Source organism: Danio rerio, chromosome 20, assembly GCF_052040795.2.
Source record: "Danio rerio strain M-AB ecotype USA chromosome 20, GRCz13ab, whole genome shotgun sequence".
Taxonomy (NCBI): Eukaryota; Metazoa; Chordata; class Actinopteri; order Cypriniformes; family Danionidae; genus Danio; species Danio rerio.
In genome coordinates this window covers 37,180,289-37,198,789 of record NC_141040.1, presented here as the reverse complement: position 1 = coordinate 37,198,789, position 18,501 = coordinate 37,180,289, and the positions used below count along the sequence as shown (strand labels likewise).

Below are 18,501 nucleotides of genomic sequence, written 5' to 3'. Positions count from 1 at the left end.
CCAGCCGCAACCCATCTCTGTGAAACATTCACACACATACACACACACACACACTATGGACAATTTAGTCTACCCAATCCACCTGCATCGCATGTCTTTGGACTGTGGGGGAAACCGGAGCACCCAGTGGAAACCCACGCGAACGCAGGGAGAACATGCAAACTCATCACAGAAATGCCATCTGAGCCGAGGTTTGACCCAGCGACCTTCTTGCTGTGAGGCGACAGCAGTACCTACTGCGCCACTATGTCACCATTACTGTCATTATGGCAAAGATAAAATAAATCAGTTATTAGAAATTAGTTATTAAAACTATTATGTAAAAAATAAATGTGTTCAAATATTCTTTTCTTCGGGGGAGAATAATTCAGGGGGGCTAAAAAAATTTCCTGTTGCCATAGAGGAGTAAGTTTTAAATGAATAAATGTGTGTTGACTGTTTTAATTTGAGATGTTCTGATTGTTTGTTTTGTCCTCAGATAAGGAGCAGTACCAGTCTCTGTTGGATGTGAGTTGGTGGAGTGAGACTGCTTTGATTTTAGCCCGTTGTTCTGGAGCTCTTACGGTGTCCTCTGTGCGGACACTCAAAAACCTACTTGGCAAGTCCTGTGAGTGGTTTGAACCCTCACCACGAGTCACATCAGCCCATGATGGGGGCTTCCTCAGTTTGGAGGTTTGTGTTTTATATTAAGTATTCAATATTTAAATTCATTCATTAGAATTTTGCTGAAAAGTAGAACATTATAAAACTACACACAATCACACATATACATTATAAAACCACACATTCATAAAATATAAAATCACGCACAGCTGAACACTTCATACTTACAACCAGCTTTGCATCTACAGTATCTGTCTGGTCCATCCATCCCATCCAAAAACACAAGGACATTATTTAATATTTTCTTTTTTCACTGTGATAGCAGTTCTAATATAATATAATGTAACATAATTTAAATTGCAATTTAAAGTACTTTTCTAATTTGATTTTTTGAAAAGTAATTTAAGTAATTAATTTATTGACTCAATACTAATTAAACTTACTATAAAACTTTTTTTTTTGCTTCATTTATAAAATACCTAAGATTGAAATGCTATTATTTGTGTGTGTATTATATATTTGTTTTTTATATGTGATGCACACAAATATCTGATACAAACAATACTATACAAAATTGTTTTCTTACATATGTTTACGTTTATATTAAATCTAAACGTAAATAAACATTTTCTAAAATATATGCATACTTGTGTTTATTTGTATATACACTGTATGCACAGTTAAGTTGTACAGTTTTTTTTATTTATTTATTTTGGATGCGTTATACATGTTATTATGTGCAAACGCTAAGGGTTCATAGCTCTTGGTTAAATGCAGTGCTAACACCACTGTCAATTTCCAGGTGTGAAATATGACTTTGCACTGGGTAAAAATCAGACAATGTCAATAACCCAGAGTAAAGCCCTGTTGTCATCTAAACAAACGGCTTGACACATTAAGTTTTCTCTTTTTGCCTGAAAACATTGTGTAAATAGATCCTGAGTTTCTGAGAACAAAGTAAGATAAAGCCGCCATTACTTTATTCCTGTGATGCTAACAGGCTTCCATATATTGCAAAAAAAATGTAGTCATCAAACTTTATAAGTGTTAAATCAGTTTTAGTGGGCAGAGAGCTCTTTACACAGAAAGCTGAACATGGTATGTTCACCCTCTGTTCTTGGTACCATCAGTTCATTGGGCAGTTTCTAAACAGTAACTCCAATGTATCATATAGAATTTGCTCACCGTTTTAACCAAACATATTTGATCACATGTTCTCAAACTGATAAAAAAAAATCTACAGGCACTACAAATCTAATAACTTTATGATAAAAGTTTATTCACTTTAAAATATCATTATGGGTACATTAACCATGCCTGTTACAACAGAATAATAGTGATTCAAGTTAAATGATTTAATATTGAAAACTGTAACTTTTTATAGCCTTTGTAAATTAGGTGAATATTAAACACACAACATCACCTCTATCAGGTTGAAAGGGGGAGAAAGCATGAAAATAAAATATGTGGAACGATGACAATAATATTTAAGTTTGTTTTTAAGAAACAAGCGAATATTCGTCAACACAAAACCAGTCACGAAGCTCGACACTTTTGAAACAGAGCAGATAAACACAACACATCATTTTGTTTTTGTTCAGCACAACTTTATTGAATTTGAAGCTTTCCTCCACCCCCAAAATAAAATATAACAGTTTTATTTGTTCAAACTGTTACTTTTCCTTTTTCTCCTCCTCCTCTTCTTCTTCACCTTCTCCTCCTCCTCTTTTTCAATGTCATTTATTGTCTCTTTTTTTTCCTCCATGTGATTCTCCACCTCCTCACTTTCCTTTCCTTCCATCTCCTCCTCCTCCACCCTGCAGTTTTTTTCTGGGCCGCCTCCTCCTCCTCCTTTTCTTCACATTCTCTTCCTCCTTTTCAGTGCCATTATTTTGCTCTTTCTCCTCAATGTAATTCTCCACCTCCTCATTTTCCTTTCCTTCCATCTCCTCCTCCTCCACCCTGCAGTTTTTTCTGGGCCGCCTCCTCCTCCTCCTTTTCTTCACCTTCTCCTCCTCCTTTTCAGTGCCATTATTTTGCTCTTTCTCCTCAATGTAATTCTCCACCTCCTCACTTTCCTTTCCTTCCATCTTCTCCTCTTCCACCCTGCAGTTTTTTCTTGGCCGCCGCCTCCTCCTCTTTTTCTTCACTTTCTCTTTCTCTGAGTTCTTCTTCTCCTCCTCCTCCCCAATGTATTTTATATTCTCCTCATTTTTCTCCCCCTCAGCTTTCACCTTGTCCTCTTCCTGTATTTGCTCAATGAAAATCTTTTCCACCGTTAGCCTTCTGGCTACGCGTTCCTTCAAGTTCATCTCCTCTTCCTCCTCCTCCACCCTCTTCATTTTCCCTCTCAAAAACTCCTCCTCTGACAGTCCAATGCTGGTATCTTTCTTTCTTTTTTCCTTTTTCTCCACCACCTTCTCTTCCCCACTTTCCTTCGCTTTCTCCTCATTGGTCTTCTCTTCCTTGGTGGTAACTTTCTCTTTCTTCACAGTCACCATCACCTCCTTCTTCTTCTTTACCACCTCCTCCTGCATTATCTCCTTCACTTCTTCCTCTTTCACAATTATCTGATACATCTCATAATCTGTTAAAAAAAAAAAAAAAAGCTAGCAGTTTGCACATAGTACACAGTCATTTTCAAGCAGACGTTAAACTCCAGATAAGGGGCAGTAAAAAGACAGTTCATTCATAACATTATAGTCGAGAAAATATTGAGATGCAAAAACCATCATTTACCATCAGAGGAGGAAAGTGAGAGCAGCTCCTCACGAGGAGAGAAGCAAAACCATCGTAAAGCAAGTCTGATGAAAGAAGCAAACTTGCTTTCCCTTTTCTTCTTTCTCTTTGCTTTCACTTTGTCCTTCTTATCTGTTAAAAGAGAAATGATTGCACATATTTACACATTTGTCCACAGTAATTTGAGAGGAAATAAAAATGATTATTCACCAAAAACAAAAAAACTCGATATATAAACATTTTAAAAAGTTTATATATTTTAGTTTATTTTTTTATATTTGTGGCTAAACCAAGGTTACCACAAATTTACAAGATTTAAACATACTTTAACCATGAAATTTCCTTTTTAATTTTTTTTTATTATTTATTGTTATTAGCTATAATAATATAATTATTTATTATTTTCATATTATATAAAACTAGTTGCACAAATGGTCAATGCACCACTGAATGCAAGTTCAGTGCACTTTTTTAAGAGAAAAGTGAAAATTTTACTGAAGGATTTTATCAGAAAAGCTGAAAATGAGATACAACATCAATTTAAACAAAATGTTTCATTAAGATAAAGGTGAATGCAATAATAGCCTAATAATAGGCTGTAATATTGAGCATTTTCTATTTTGGCATATTCTGTTTCGGCTTTTTATTAACTGTGTAGCACAGTGATTACCATACTGATGAAATATTATCATAAATATGAACTAATAATGCCACTAGTTATTATTATCACATGTAAATGCTGCTATAGCTTCACTGTTAACAATGTTTGTAAATGACATTTACATTGACTGTATTTAACTGTAATATGAACTGTATTTTACTGTAGGACATTTACGCAGTGCTACTGTTATTTAAAGTTGCCTTATGAAAATGACTCTGTAGTTTACAGTAAAGATATACATACAATTCTGTAAATACATATACCGTAAGATAAATGGTGCAGTAAATGTGAATACAGTATTTTTGCTGTAACTGGTTTACATTAAATTACTTTAGATTTTCCTGGAATTTGTTAACAGAGCTCTTTCATGAAAACAGCAATTCAACGAGATGTCTACTATCCTGTACAAACATTTACACTCTACAAACATTATTTTTTTAATATTAAGTTAATATTATGTCAGGAAAACACTTGATATTCATATAACAATGTAAATATGACTCACTATTAGAGTAATTTCTAGGCCTTTCTTTAAACTGCTGCATTTGTTTCTGGCTCTGGGAGCTCTCAATCTTCACACCAACTTCGACTTCCATTTTGACAGTAGATGTTGTGAGGAGATTGCGATACTGTTCAACCGTGATGTAAAATTGGTGCAAAGTTTCGGGGTTTCACCAAAAATTTGGGGTTTGCAACCTAGAATAGAATGAGGATTTCAGTCTTGCAACGTGAATCACTCAAACGGAAGATATTCAATCTTGAAACACTAGGGACGCAAGTATTTAAACACTGAAAGACACACCTGTACTACTCCACTACAACAAACCCACAAGAGATTCTCCTATGATGCAGGGCTTAAAGTGCACTTTTGGAATACGTTCTTGTATCAGAACATGTCACTATGGTAACAAGACATAAGACTAAGAAATGTTTTCTTTTAAACTCAAATGACTGCAAATGTGCAAATGACATTAAATAAGTAATAGTTTTGCTGAATAAATTGATCTAAGGGACAAAAGCCATCTTAAATAGATAATCAACTGTAGACAAAGAAGCACAACAAATGAAACGTGAGAGGTTTTTGTAAAACTCAAACCACAAAACTATTCAGTTTGATACAGAATACAAAAAGTATTCAGCTTTAATGTGATCCATCCAGCAATACATACTGTAAATATACATGCATTTATACATTGTTCACTGTCTTCATGTCAAGCACAACACGTTTGTCATTGATTTCCTGGGTTGTCTCAAATTTACATATTCTTCCTGCCTTACATGGTTCAGTTGAGTCAAATTAAATTTTTCTAGTTATCTCAACTTTTATTAATCAAACAGACTACAAATATTAAGTTAAACTTGGTGTAACTTTAAAAATGTTATCATGTTTAAAAAAGTAAAGCAACATAAAAATATTTGTTGTCTTGACTTTTTGTAATTACAGTTTTTGCAGTGAAGCTAGCAAAACTTTTTGCAGTTTTGCAGAACAATTGCTTTTTCGATTTGCCTGAAAAACTCGTTGTCAGTCTGAAGTTTGAGAGAGGCAGTTTTTGCTAAATAAACATTTCCATTGGACATATTTTGAATTCATAATTTCAGTTTGTGCAACTGTAGGGTAATAGAAACAGAGTGACAAGAGACTACCTGCACTTAAAGTCTATAGTCTTGATGGTAAAAGTGAACTAAAAGTTAATTTAGCTTGAATCAGATAGAATGTTTTTTTTTAAATTGATTTTCATCATTTAAAGATGTGATAAGATTTGTCATGGGCTTGTAAGTGGTTTCTATAGAAGCTTGTTTCTGCCTCGAAAGGATAACAATTCCCAGAATTATTCTACTTTTTAACAATTCTTAACAAAAATTCTGAATTGCAATATAAATCTTAAAAGTCAGACTCCAGGATCTCTAGATATACTTTATTAGTGCTGGGTGCAGATTATTAACATCCAAAATAAGTTTGTTTTGACAAGGGATGTTTTTCTGCTCAGGTTTTTCTGCCCTTGAGCCAGAGTAATTTGATTTAAGGTATCTACCAATACAGAAACCCAATTTGATACTTCTATAATACATAAAGTAAAGAAGAACAAAGAAACAGTTCCAGGATGTTACTTTTTTACAATTTTTTATTTACCTTAACATTCAACAACTTTGTTAACCAACAGAGCACTTCTGTGCTAGTTATAAATAACATAAGTTCTACACTTTTGGACTTTAGTGCAACAGTAAATATATAAAATTAAATCTAATGCAAAAACAATAAACACCTCAACTCAAATATCCAGCAGGCAATCCCAAGTTTACATATATCATCATGGTTTGCTATGGCAATGCTGTCATTATCAGGCCCAATATTTGTTCATGTGATTGGATCTCGACACCCACTTTTTATTTGTTTTTTTCATATTTTATTATTATTAAGCATGTACAATTAACAAATTAATCTTACATTCTTTAGTTGAAAAAAGGCAATTATGCCAAATATATGAATAGCAAAAAATCTATAGATATTATAAATATATAGTCTGCTTATTCAAATATAATGCCGTTAACAAATTTCTTTCTCAGTTAATTTTTCTTAAGTGTGTGCAGTTTTATTTAAATGTAACCCCCAGTTGGAAAATAAAATTAGTCAGCAAAATGTGTTTGTATAACAAACAATAAAACTTCTCTGTATAGTTACAGTTATGATTCACTGAACTTTTGAATTTATGTACATTTTATGCAAGTACATTATTGGTAATCGTAATTAAATTACCTAAAAATTAAAAGTAATCCTTCATGTTACGTTTTCCAGTGTATAAATAATTTCTTTACTAGTTGATTTGTAACACAAAACACCTAACACTGATGTAATTTAACATAATGCAATATAATATTACAATTTTTATCTCACAATGATACATTAAATTGAACAAAAAGGACAATGCAGACAAGTCACATTTAAAATATATACAATCTTTTACCTTTTTATATTTAGGAAGTATCCATGAAAACATATTATTCTATTATAAATTAAAACAAATTAAGGATCTATACATTTTATAATATAGCACTATCATTTAATATCTGTATCATTTATCAAAAGTGACTGAAAAGACCTTTAAAATCCCTTCTGATCTTTTTATATTTTAATCCATTAAATAATACTGAAAGGTATGAGGATTTCCCCAAGAATATAAGCAGTTGTCTATAATATAATATAACATTATATAATGTAATGGAATGTAACTTCCCCTCCAGAAGGTTGTCTTTCATTCATAGCCGCTGATGACGGTGATTACTTTAGTAAGGCAAGTTGTGTTATTGAGACACTATCTCTATCTTCAGGCCATCATAAAAGTACTTTACTACTACTCATCCTCAGAAAGGAAAAAAGAAAGAAAGAAAGAAAGAAGCTCATCTTTTTCCATATCCACCTCATTGTTTTGGTCTTTTTTTTTTTTTCTTTTTTTTTTTTTGCTGCTTCGCACTGATGTAAAGCTCTCACAACTAGAGAGATGTGAACCTGGAGGGAAGTACAGAGGGATGGAGAACGAAGGAGAGTGAGAACATGAGAGAGATGTCGGTTTTTATTCTGGCTGTATGTTCAGTTGACGGTTTCCTCACTCCGTAGGGAAATGCAGCACACAGCTGCGGTGTCGACTGTGTGAAGTTTGTTTGATAGGTTTTTCACTGTGTGAAAAGGAGAGAAACAAACAGGTATTGCCAGGAAGGTGTGTTAGTGTCCTGCGGACAGTGTTTGTTAGTCTTCTAAGCAGGGATGGGCGATTAATCGAAAACAAATCGAAACCAAAATACATAACCAACACAAATTCACCATGTTGTATTTATTTATTGATTGATTGATTTATTTATTTATTTATTTATTTTTTATCTGGTTAATACTATTTCTTTATATCATGCTATCATGTGTGGACCAACTGAGCGATTGACAGCTCACTAAGTTCATTGTTCATATGAACCGCAACCTCATGGGCCATAAACTCACACCTTTCTTCATATTGTATGTATAGTTGAAGTCAAAATGATCAGCTCTTCTGTAATTTATTTATAAAAAATTTTTCCCCAAAATAATTTTGTACTTTTCACATTTCATTATTTAAAATGATATTCATTTTCAAAAGATATTAGAAGTTGTTTTTCCACTTTTAACTAGAGTTTGTCACAATAGTGGAATTCGGTACCAAAAATACTGGTACTGGAAATTTAAAATCGTCCATTTCCCGCAAACATTTGAGCATTGTTGAAAACGTTCTTGAACAACGCTAATTTGCCGTGGTGTTTACATGCTCAACAGAAATGATCATCATTGGCCGTGAAGATCATCAGTTAAGATCATCACTGCTGTTTACTGAGTGTAGCCACAGATACAGAGACACCAAAGCATTTAAAAGACTAAAATTTTAAGTTGTTTAAAATTGTAAGTTTAAAATGTCGATCTGCTGGTTTGTCTGTAAGCTGACATACTGCTAACGAACGATCTGTAAATGAATTGTGGCTTTAAAATGCTCCAGTGTACTTATATCTGTGTTTTCACTCTGTAAACTGGGGTGAGTTTGGTGTACTGATAACCTTTGCGGCCAGTCACAGTAATTTTTGTTGAGCACTTGAACACTGGCAATGACAATGGCAAATCAACAATGTTTAAGAACCAGCTCAACAGAGCTCAAATGTTAGGGGTGAATGGACTTTTTTTTTTCAATTTCAGTATCAATTTGTACCGAATTCCAGTATCATGACAACACTGCTTTTAACTTGACCATTTAACATGTAATTTTGCTTGCAAGAGATGCTGCTTATATTCCACTTTTTAACAGTAATCGTAATAATTGTTCGCGCTAATCAAAAGTCGAGTTTCAGCGTTCACTTAATCAAGGTTTTGATTTTAGGTCATACCTCTCAGTCAGTAATCAAAATCATCTGATCTTGATTTACAGAAAAAGTTGTTCTAGAAAGTTCTTGTAACTTTTTATTGTCCTTGAATCGGCCAAGCACATCTTCTTAATCTCTGTCTGTTGATCTCTCTCTCTCTCTCCTCTCAGTGTGAGGTAAAGCTGGCCCATAAACGCTCTCGTCTGGAGAGCAGCGTGAAGGGTGAAGAGGATGATGGAGATGATGATTCTGACTCGGATGAAGAAGCTTCTGCAAAGGCCCGTTATTTTGGGTATGTGAAGCAGGGCCTGTACTATGTGACTGAGATGGAGCGCTTCGCCCCTCCCCGAAAACGACCACGCACCGTTATCAAAAACTACCGGCTGGTCAGCCTGAGATCCACCACACCAGAGGAGCTTTACCAGAGGAAGGTGAGATACTGTTAGGGGAATAGTCATTATATTTTTTTGTGTGTAAATTTACACACCTCTTGTAGAATAGACTAAATGTTTTATGAAGATGTAATGCTTGATATAATGCTTGTTTTGTTCAAATTAGAAACATTTTACCTTTTCTGCATGGGGTACTGTATGTAAACTTCTGAGCGGAAGTGTATATAGGCTGATTTATAGTTCTGCGTCAAGTATGGTCTTGTACATTTAAGGTAGTGTTCAGAAAGAAATGAAAATACAAAACACTCACAAAGAAACTGTATACAGAGTGACATAAAAACCTCACTGCCTGCTAGCGTTTCAGAAGTGTTACTGCAGAGCAACAGAAACAGCACTCAGAAGTATAAATGCACAACTACACACAAGGCAGGTGCCGTAGCTCATGCCAATCAATCAATGCAGAAGTATAACCCAACCTTATGTCTGCATGTTATCCACCTTATGTGAAATATTGATTGTGAGTTTCCATAAGGATATCATCTTATCTGAATGTCAGCTTAAAGTTTCTGCTAATCCCTGTTATACACTGCCTGATTTACCCTCAATTTTCTGTCGTCAACTGTTTTCCAGACACAAAACTCTGAAATCTGATGCAAATTATTTGCACAATCAAATAATGTGAATTATCAAAGACAGTCTCAGAGAAGCACAGATGGCTGTGAAATATTAACCAGCCTAAATATCGGGACCTGTCTGGGACTTAATTTTGATTGGAAATTACATCAGCAACAAACTACATCCAATAAGAGATCAAGATAGAAGGAAAGGAAATTTTAAGGACCGAAATCAAGTGTTTTTCTTCTTTTCTTTTCTTTTTCTTTTCTTTTCTTTTTTTCTTTTTCTTTTTTTTCTTTTCTTTTTTCCCCTTTTCTTTTCCCTTTTCCCTGTTTTCTTTTCTTTTTCCTTTTTCCTTTCGTTTCTCATTTTTTTTCTTTATCCTTTTTCATCTTTTCTTTTTCTTCTTTTTCTTTTCCTTTTTCATTTCCTTTTTCTTTGCTTTCCTTTTTCATTTTTTTCTATTCTTATTCTTTTTCTCATTTTTTCTTTTCAGCTTTTCTTCATAAATTATTAATAACCATGCAGGACGAAACCTGCAAAAACAATAAATAAATAAATACACAAAATAAAAAAAAAACATACAATTTTGCATAAATAAAACAATAAATAAACAAAGATAAATATATTCACAAATACACAAATTCCTGCATAAATGTATAAATAATATATTAAAAAAAAAAAAAAAAAAAAAAAAAAAATATATATATATATATATATATATATATATATATATATATATATATATGTATATGTATATATATATATATATATGTATATATATATATATATATATATATATATATATATATATATATATATATATATATATATATATATATATATATACATATATATATATATATATATATATATATATATATATATATATATATATATATATAAATCAAGCAATGATGGCATAAAGGCCCTTAAAAAGCCTTCTAATGATTGATAGATTACCTCTGGTTAGCATGTTAAGATGAGGTAAATTAAATATGAGAATATTTTCAAAAATTAATAAACATTTTGAAAGGGAAAAAATAAACTCTGTTTAATATTTTCTTATTCCTCCAACATTTGTGTAATTTATTTAATTATTTATCAGCTCGCACTGTTAATTATTTATGTATTTATTTATGCAGGAATTTGTGGATTTTTAAAATATATTTAATAATTATTTGCATATTTATTTAGTTATTGTTTTATTTATGGAGGGATTTATGGATTTATTTGCTCGTTTATTTATTTGCATATTTGTATTTATTGTTTTTGCAGGTTTCGTCCCCCATAGGTTTATGACTTGTCATTAAAATAGTGTATCCTGTTGGAAAAATAATTTTTATTTTTATTTTTTTTCAGGATTTCGGGCTAAACAAATTCTAGAAATAATAATAATAATTAAGCTATGTATTGTGATCTAGTTTTTTCAAATATGGTTTTTGCTTTGAAAATAGCCAAAGAACCACTAAGAAAAAAATTTAATTCACATGAATAATTATTTGCATAATGTGACTGGATTGCCCAGATTTTCAAATTACCTACCAATATCACAAGCTCATTAATTTTCATGAGCTCAATGGTTTACATACTGTATAGTGAGTGACATCACATCCCTCCCATCTTCAGCCTTCTTCCCTTTAAAACTCCTTTTCTTGAATACCGCCAGAGGAATGGAGTATGGAATGAAAGAGATAGAGGAAGATGAATGTTGGAGGAAATTGGACAGGCGTTTGAAACATCATGTAATAGATGTCAGCCTCAAAGTAACAAAACAGCATTTCGTGAGATACCTCGGCTCCTTATAGATTTACTTTATTGCTGTAATATAAACAGGCCATAACAGTTCTGTGGGGTTTAGACGGGGCATTAATGAAACTGTGTGTGTGTGTGTGTGTGACAGATTGATAATGAGGAGTATGGAGAGGCTCTTTCTCTGGCTCAAGCGTATGGTCTGGATTCAGATCTCGTCTATCAGAGACAGTGGAGGAAATCTACAGTCAGCATCGCCTCTATCCAGGACTACTTAGTAAGAGTGGTTCTACAATCACAACATTTGAAATGAAATTATTTTGCTTAAAAAAATAAAATTACGTAAAGGGTCAAGCATTTTTTTTCCTCCACTGAGCATGTCAAAACAGAGCACTACTGTTGTTCTTTTGCTTTAAAGAAAAACTTGATTCATTTGTACCTTGTTTTATCCATTTGCTCAACCACTTTAACAATCTAAACTTTTAATAGTTTTTACTGAAAATGCTTGTTGTGGACAAATTATGCAAAATCTGATGGGTATTATTCAATTATTTATTTATTTATTTATTTATTTATTAAGCATATTATCATGTATTCATTCAACAAACCATAAGTTTAAATAATTATTCCCTAAATGTATTCATGTTTCTATTCATTTATATATTTTTCTATTTTTTTGTGTTTGTATTTATTTTTCTATGTATTAACATTTTCATTTATTGTTTTCTGTATGTATTTATTTTAAAATATTTATTTTTTTAATATATATTTATTATTTTATTTTAAAGATATTTATTTGTTTTTTTCTGTCATGTAGTTGGTTATTTGTTTTGGTTAAATTAGCATGTATTAACTCTATAATATATTTTTCTATTTATTTATATTTACATATTTGTTTTATTTTTCTGTTAGTTAAAGCATTTACTAACATGAACAAACAATAAACAATACATTTACTACAGTATTTATTCATGTTTGTAAACGTTAGTTAATGAAAATACAGTTTTTCATTGTTAGTTCATGTTAACTTACGGTGCATTAACTAATGTTAACAAGCACAGACTTGGATGTTAACAATGCATTAGTAAATGTTCAATTATGATTAAATCCTGTACAAGTGTTGTTCCTGATTAGTTCATGTTAGTAAATGCATTAACTAATGAACCTTGTTGTAAAGTGTTACCAAATTTTTGATATTTTCAATTCTATATATTGTTATACATTTTTCATTTGTGTTTTTTTATATTTTGGTAATTACTATATTTAAGTTTATTTTTCTCCATTTATCTACTTATTTGTGTTCCTGAACAATAGCACATAACATAATAATTTTTGTTTATTCAATGTATACACAAAAAAGTGTTCCGTTAAGACTTTGTTTTGATAGGACAACATTTGGTAGAGACAAAACTATTTGAAAATATGCAAACTGAGGATTAAAAAAAATCCCCTTACAAATCATCTGAATAAAGTGCTTAGCAAAGCACATTACTAATCAAAAAATGTGTTTTGATAAATTTAAAGTAGGAAATTTAGGAAGTATCTTTACAGGAAATTATATGTTTATTTAAAATTTTAATGATTATTGGTATAAATTTTCTTTTATTTATATTCATTGGTTTAAACGTTTTATTTTGTCCAGGGTCATTTTTTTATATACAGTATGAGCAATTTCATGCAAATGTTAACCTTTCGATGAAAAAAATAGGTTTTCACAAAACTACCAAATCCCGTTTCTAGGTTTTATGTGTAAGCATGTAATTTACAGTACTTTAGAAATGTAAAAAAATGTCTCTCTCAGTGTTTTTAAACAATTTTATTTGATTTGCCAAAGTTACACGAATGGCAATTTCACATCTGTTACGTTCAAAGGTGTCACATCCATTACAAAGCTTTTTACTCATAAATGCAAAAATATAAAATAAAATAAAATCAATCATGTTTGTTCTATATTGAGGCAGCTCCTAACTTTTTGATGAGCATTATTTCTTTTGGATTGTGCAGTTTAATTCACAGAATTTCTACAAAGCATGTTGTATACTGTAAACATGTATTCCTTTATATAGTCTAAAATGTTGGAACAAAAACATTGCCATGCATCAATGGTACTAGCCTTATTAATTTGTGCTATTGCACCTTCACAAGTATTTTAAGGAGGCTGCAAATCCAAAATGTTTTTGCACACACATGTGTGGAGTAAACAAGTTTTGGATGATTGCCTTCTTTGCAGCTGTAAAACCAGCAAACAACATTCTCTTCTTTAGTATACAGAGATTAGAATCATCATTGAGAAGTCATAAACTAGGATTAGACACAAAATCAACTAGTAGTAAAAAGGACAAAACTGAATTTACAAGAGACCATAGTGATACATTCTCTTATTTTTATGTCTTGACCCACTTAAACAAGTTGATTAGTATGAGCATATCTAAAGTCTTTTCTCCCCCTCAGAGTAAGATCAAGAAGAGATCATGGGTGCTGCATGAGTGTGTGGAGAGGGTTCCTGAGAATGTGGACGCAGCCAAAGAGCTCCTGCAGTATGGCCTGAAGGGAACCGACCTGGAAGCATTGATTGCCATCGGTGCTAGAGAAGACCAAGGCCGGTGGGTCACATACATACAATATAGCACAATAACACTGATCACAGCACTCCTGACTATATATTAACCAGCACATGTCTTCATCTTCATAGATTCATCTTGTCAGGTGATTTGGACATGGATGATGCTCCGTACGAAGACTTCCTGTCCATGGAGGAAGAGCTGGAGCAAAGAAAAGAGAGGGAGTCCAAGAAGAGGCAGGAGCTCCTCAAGAAAGTGGATTTTAGCAAGTAGGTTCTCTGCCATTTATATACACTCGCCTTTTGTTAGTTAGATGTTGGTGCTGAGCTTAACTATAAACTTCAGAAAAATAGTTGCATAAAATAGTTTTTTTTTGTTAAATATTAACAATGATTTACAATTTCAAATGACAAATTATGCAAAATCCAAAGGGTTTCTGCCTCATTTAGATTAGCAGCGGCGTTGTAGCTGCCTGTCGCTCTGGGTGGTGACTTGCTTCAAACACAGGGGTGTGTAGGTATATACAGCACAAATACAACCAGCCTCTGAGTGAGCTGAGAGAGGATCATGTGAGCTCTACTTATGCTCCTATTGGCACTCTCTCATGAATTTGCATAAAATGTAAAAATTTTCAACTTGTCGCGTCGCTCAACACGCCCACCTGGTCACCAATGGTCACTGTCGCTCGTGTAGACTGTGGTTGCCGGAAGTCGCTCACTCTCTGTTTAAATGAACGGTTGCTTGTCGCTTTGCCGCTGCAAGTCGCTTGTTGTGTGAATGTATAGTTAGTTATTTGTTTTGATTTACTTGTCATGTATTTACTTTTTAAAATTAATATTTACATATACAATTCAGGATTGTATGCCAATATAATTTTTTCCCTTAAAATTAAAAGTAGTTATAGATATATAAACGTTGTTTACAAAAGCATTTGTCCACAAATAAATGTGTATATATAGTAGAGGTGCAACGGTTCAATCTACTCACGGTTCAGTATGTATCATGGTTTTAATGTCACTGTTTTGGTATGGAACGGTTTGTACTATGCTTAGAAAATAAAGATAAAAAGTAGAGTAATAAAATAAAGACAAAAGAAGCTTTTCTCGACTCAACAATCACAACCAATTAAGCAGATAATAATTATGTCAACGCATCTTAATAATTAAGCACTTTTAAACTATTGATTACTTCTGTTTACATTATGATCGCATTACCAAGGCAACAACGCAATATTTTAAAATAATTTCTATATAATTTTATTATGATTCCAGAGAGTTCCGTTTTACTTATCAGCACCATCGTAATGAATGAAACTTAAGCAAAGAGAGAGCGTTCAGCTCTTCTCTTTTAATACAGTGAAAACAGTACATCGAGCAGAAAACTGTTCATAGCAGAAAGCGGGTAAACAGAGAGAATAGCAGGAGTTATTGGGTGCAGAACACCCAGCAGGAGCGGGACTGAAATAACAGACCTGCTGTATGTCTGTGTCTGTATGGGACGCTTCTGCGTCTGAACAATGACCTGGATTAGGCTGTTAGTGACCACTGATCTTGGCTATCTTTGCAACATTAACAAAAAGTTTGTACTGTTTTTGTGTCTTTCGGATCAAAGGACGCACCAAACCGTGGGAGGACAACGTCCGTAATATATAGATTCATTCATTCAGTCATTCATTCATTCATTTATTCATTTTCTTTTTGGCTTAGTCTCTTTTTAATCAGGGGTCGCCACAGCGGAATGAACTGCTAACTTATCAAGCAAATGTTTTACGCAGCGGATGCCCTTCCAGCCACAACACAACACTGGGAAATGCACTTACACTCTTGCATTCACACACATACATTACGGCCAGTTTAGCTTATTCAACTCACCTTCTGTATAGCACATGTCTTTGGACTGTGGGGCAAACCGCTGTGGCTCGAACCAGTTACCTTCTTGCTGTGAGGCAATCATGCTACCCTCTGTGCCATTGTGACACCTTATGTAGATACGTTTTATAACAATTAACTACATAAACAATGCAACCACAAAAGCAATGCAACATATGTTTTTCACAGAACCTTTTGTTCTAAATCTATTTTTTTTTTAAATATTTATAATGATAATCTTAAGATGCTATCTTTTTCCCTTAAAAAAAAAACTAAACAAAAACAACAACAACACTTTTTTCCTTTTAATTCTTTAATAGACATTGGTGGATTCATTAGCATGTTGTTTAACTTTAAAACTAGCAGACATTTATTAAAATTCCTTAACACCAATTTTGATTTCATGGCATGTCTAAAAAAGGCCTATTTTTAACTCATTTTAATAACTTTTTAAAACGGAATTACCCAGAATAGGTTTGTCATGCGGTCTGCCCGAGAGCTTAAGCGCAGCATGCTCTCAGCGTGCTAATTAAAGAACCACCACTAAAACATAATGTTAAAACAAAAGAAAAAAACGTGTCTACCTCACTAATGCACTAGTTGGTTGTTGGACGTCCCCCACCCCTAGTGCATGTTCTCATAAATCTCATCAGGAAGTTAAATTCAGTGGAAGAGATCATTGTCGACAGCACAGATGGGAACAGAGAAAAAGAGCAGAAGATGGATAAAGAGCGAGAAGAAGAGGTGCAGGATAAAATTAAAGCCGTTTATAGATTTATTTCTAATCTGCATAAGGTAATTTATGCCTCTGTTGTGCTTTGCCCAAGAGGCGCTAATGAAAGAGCCCTCTGTGAACACAAATTATGAACGCTCACACACTCAATGGGGAGGAGGGAGGAAGATACAGACCCCCCCCCCAAAATAAAAAGTATAGATTGGCTAACATTTGCTGTAAACACAGCACTAATCAAAATACACTTGTTTACACACAGATGGAATTGCCTAATTTTTCATAGTGTAACTCCGTTAAACAAGTACACACTTGCTTTCCATGCATATCACACAGAACTGTATCTAATTTGCACTTAATTACTGTACGTTTCCGCCAGCGGTTTGATACTGGATTGTCTGTGTGTGTGTGTTTACTCCTGAGGCTGTTTGTTTGCATGCAGTCAGCATATTTAATGCGCGTGTTAATATGGCTGTCTGTATGTATGATGCATGACGTGCTTTGCAATCCATTGAGGGATTGACTTAGAGAAATGATAGAAATAGTGGCAAGATGGAAGGGAAATCAGAAACAAAGCTTGTGAAAGAGATGATAAAAGTAGTGTCTTAAAGATAGTTGAACACTAATATCTATTTTCCATGTTTGTGGATCCACTATTGTATGATTAATGATAATATTAAAATGAACATACAATAAATAAATAAAGACAACATCAAACAATAGCACTCTGGACAATGTCAAACGATAATGCAGGAAATAACGAGAACACTAGACATCAAAGAAACGTAAAAAATGATGTGTATAAAATTAAAATCAACTTACGAAGGTAAGCTTTATGAAAACAAATTAGTTTTGAGCAGTGGTGAGCCAGAGTAGTCTGGGGATAGAATTCCATAATTTTGTAGCAAAGCCAGTAGATATTCTAAACCACAAAACTCCTATTTTGATTTCACTCCTTAGACAAGTTTATGTATTTATTTTGCATGCAGTCCATATGGGTAATGCCTGTGTTAATATAAATTTATTTGTATTAATGTATGATGTGTGATGTCCTTTGCAATCCATTAAGTGATTGAAAAAAAAAAAGTAGAAATGACGCAGAGATGAAAAAGTGCCATAGAATGAACATCTCAATATGCATATCTGAATAATAAGAGTTCAGTACATAGAAATTATATAGCTGAACCTTAAACACCATTGTTTTTTTGTAATAATCCCTTTGTTGTAAAATCCTGGTGTAAAACAGGACAATCAGAACAAAACACAGATTCTGACGATCTTTTTAAAAGCATTGTTTGTCAGTTTAACATATATATTGTGAAAGAGGCAACAAACATATGCAGACTGCTTATTTTCTGAAATTAATTCCTTTTTTGTTTTCATAAACATTAAAACTACAAAATACAACTCTAGATGCATATGTCAGCCCTTTTTGTTTCATGGGAGCATCTGGCAATGAGATGAGCTGCTATAGCATCAGAGCAGAGCTCATTAACATTCAAAACCCTTCCGAATATGGTCAATACCAATCATATCATCTTCCAACCATATCATGCCATAATTCTTGAAGTTGGAAAAAGACCATAAAACCATTTCTGGAGAATTTGCTCAAGCTCATTAATATTCACAACCCTTCGAAATTGGTCAATACCAACCATATCATTTTCCAACCATTTCATAATATAATTCCTAAAGTTGGAAAAGAACA

The 18,501-nt window shown here is 32.9% G+C and overlaps 2 protein-coding genes across 10 annotated transcripts in view; one reads left to right on the top strand and one right to left on the bottom strand.

The window, feature by feature from the left end:
* nbas (NBAS subunit of NRZ tethering complex) overlaps window positions 1–18,501 on the top strand; it is a 378,312-nt gene that overhangs the window by 33,381 nt on the left and 326,430 nt on the right. For all 8 annotated transcript variants that reach the window (XR_015517670.1, XR_015517668.1, XR_015517669.1 and 5 more), the window contains exons 14-18: window positions 479–672; window positions 9,046–9,306; window positions 11,786–11,911; window positions 14,086–14,237; window positions 14,327–14,464. Coding sequence is in view for 4 of the 8 variants with exons in the window: in XM_087297010.1 (XP_087153136.1) it covers window positions 479–672; window positions 9,046–9,306; window positions 11,786–11,911; window positions 14,086–14,237; window positions 14,327–14,464 (871 nt within the window). In the remaining 4 variants the exon portion in view is untranslated. The remainder of the gene's footprint in view (window positions 1–478; window positions 673–9,045; window positions 9,307–11,785; window positions 11,912–14,085; window positions 14,238–14,326; window positions 14,465–18,501) is intronic.
* Window positions 1,071–5,850, bottom strand: LOC141379319 (uncharacterized). 2 transcript variants are annotated; one of them, XM_087298429.1, is made up of 4 exons: window positions 4,806–5,715; window positions 4,509–4,699; window positions 3,343–3,474; window positions 1,071–3,190 (listed from the first exon to the last, which is right to left on the bottom strand). In XM_087298429.1, the coding sequence occupies exons 2-4, from the start codon at window positions 4,597–4,599 to the stop codon at window positions 2,385–2,387; spliced, it is 1,029 nt and encodes a 342-aa protein (XP_087154555.1). In that variant the 5' UTR covers window positions 4,600–4,699; window positions 4,806–5,715; the 3' UTR covers window positions 1,071–2,384. The 2 variants fall into 2 exon arrangements, with proteins under 2 accessions (XP_087154555.1, XP_087154554.1); XM_087298428.1 differs by having other exon boundaries at window positions 4,509–5,850.

Coding starts and splice junctions, on each gene's coding strand:
- LOC141379319 (XM_087298428.1), bottom strand. CDS start 4,599: ATGGAAGTCGAAGTTGGTGTGAAGATTGAGAGCTCCCAGAGCCAGAAA. Junction 3,475..4,508: donor GCCTAGAAATTACTCTAATA/GTGAGTCATATT, acceptor CTCTTTTAACAG/ATAAGAAGGACAAAGTGAAA. Junction 3,191..3,342: donor CTCACTTTCCTCCTCTGATG/GTAAATGATGGT, acceptor TTTTTTTAACAG/ATTATGAGATGTATCAGATA.